Raw genomic sequence first — 1,635 nt, 5'->3', positions numbered from 1 at the left:
TGGACGTGGTTTACGCTCTCAAGCGCCAGGGACTCACCCTCTACGGCTTCGGCGGCTAAACTCCCAATCGTAAACGCTACGCTGTCTAAACACAAAGGCTCTTTTCAGAGCCACCCACAAATTTCACAACGAGAGCTGTTAATTACTGAATACTCCTTTTCTGAAGTGTTTAATAAACCTGTGATGTTAAAATATTTTTTGAGTCGGTTAACAATTTTAGAACTGGAAAGTTGCTACAAAGTATTATTTCTGTCTAAACGTCCTGAAAAAAAACCGAGTTCTGCAAAACACCCAATGGACTAGTAGCAGGCGTTTTCAATAATTTAGTGCGTGTGCTCAGAGCATCTTTTACTATGTATCTCTAACTTCTTTCGTTAGCGAAGGCAGTATCGCCATCAAAGCACAATGATTGTGTAGATGCAGCGCCTAAGCTGTGACCGGTTACAGGACGGAAATGCCTGTAATTACGTTAATGTTTTTTACTCCAATAGGAATGGAACGATTGCAATCCTCTAATTTGCATAACGCCCTTATAAATAGGGGGGGCAGACGCCATTTTCGATGTTGTTGAGATACAGTGAAGATCTTGCAAAGAAACTTTTAAGGATGCCTGAGCCGGCGAAATCTGCTCCAGCACCGAAGAAGGGCTCCAAGAAAGCTGTCACCAAGACGCAGAAGAAAGGTGACAAGAAGCGTAAGAGAGCAAGGAAGGAGAGCTATTCCATCTACGTGTACAAGGTGCTGAAGCAGGTGCACCCCGACACGGGCATCTCGTCTAAGGCCATGAGCATCATGAACTCCTTCGTCAACGACATCTTCGAGCGCATCGCCGGCGAGGCCTCGCGCCTGGCGCACTACAACAAGCGCTCCACCATCACCTCGCGGGAGATCCAGACGGCCGTGCGGCTCCTGCTGCCCGGCGAGCTGGCCAAGCACGCCGTCTCCGAGGGCACCAAGGCTGTCACCAAGTACACCAGCTCCAAGTAAAGTGGTTTAAAACTCTAACCCAAAGGCTCTTTTAAGAGCCCCCACACTTTTCTAAAAAGAGCGGTAATTGCAGATAAATATAACTACTTCTGAACTTACTTGTTTATATAAACAACGAGAGTAGACAACATTACGTGACCCTGAAATCTCTAATTCCGTATTATGTATTTTACGTAGTAAACAGCTCTCGTTGTGAAATTTGTGGGTGGCTCTGAAAAGAGCCTTTGTGTTTAGACAGCGTAGGTTTTACGATTGGGAGTTTAGCCGCCGAAGCCGTAGAGGGTGCGTCCCTGGCGCTTGAGAGCGTAGACCACGTCCATGGCCGTGACCGTCTTCCTCTTGGCGTGCTCCGTGTAGGTGACGGCGTCGCGGATCACGTTCTCCAGGAAGACCTTCAGCACGCCGCGCGTCTCCTCGTAGATGAGCCCCGAGATGCGCTTCACGCCGCCGCGCCGAGCCAGGCGGCGGATGGCCGGCTTGGTGATGCCCTGGATGTTGTCGCGCAGCACCTTGCGGTGCCGCTTGGCGCCCCCCTTGCCGAGCCCCTTCCCGCCCTTGCCTCTGCCAGACATGTTGCGGTCGCTGTCTACTCTGAGCTGTGTGCTGCAGCCGGCGTCGTGTGGGTATTTATATCCTGCGGTCCGACCT

The 1,635-nt window shown here is 50.8% G+C and overlaps 2 protein-coding genes across 2 annotated transcripts; one reads left to right on the top strand and one right to left on the bottom strand.

The window, feature by feature from the left end:
* The first annotated feature begins 561 nt into the window (after window positions 1-561).
* LOC104294730 (histone H2B 7) lies at window positions 562-987 on the top strand. Its single transcript, XM_009894373.1, has one exon. The coding sequence runs from the start codon at window positions 562-564 to the stop codon at window positions 985-987; it is 426 nt and encodes a 141-aa protein (XP_009892675.1).
* Window positions 988-1,194: 207 nt separating this feature from the next.
* Window positions 1,195-1,560, bottom strand: LOC104294732 (histone H4). The gene has a single exon (XM_009894374.1). It carries the CDS (start codon window positions 1,557-1,559, stop codon window positions 1,248-1,250), a length of 312 nt encoding a protein of 103 aa, XP_009892676.1. The 5' UTR covers window position 1,560; the 3' UTR covers window positions 1,195-1,247.
* Between the last annotated feature and the right edge of the window lie 75 nt (window positions 1,561-1,635).

The sequence above is a fragment of the Charadrius vociferus genome, unplaced genomic scaffold, assembly GCF_000708025.1.
Source record: "Charadrius vociferus isolate BGI_N301 unplaced genomic scaffold, ASM70802v2 scaffold871, whole genome shotgun sequence".
Lineage (NCBI taxonomy): Eukaryota > Metazoa > Chordata > Aves > Charadriiformes > Charadriidae > Charadrius > Charadrius vociferus.
Note: the sequence above shows the minus strand (reverse complement) of the source record. Positions and strands in the feature narration are given on the sequence as shown.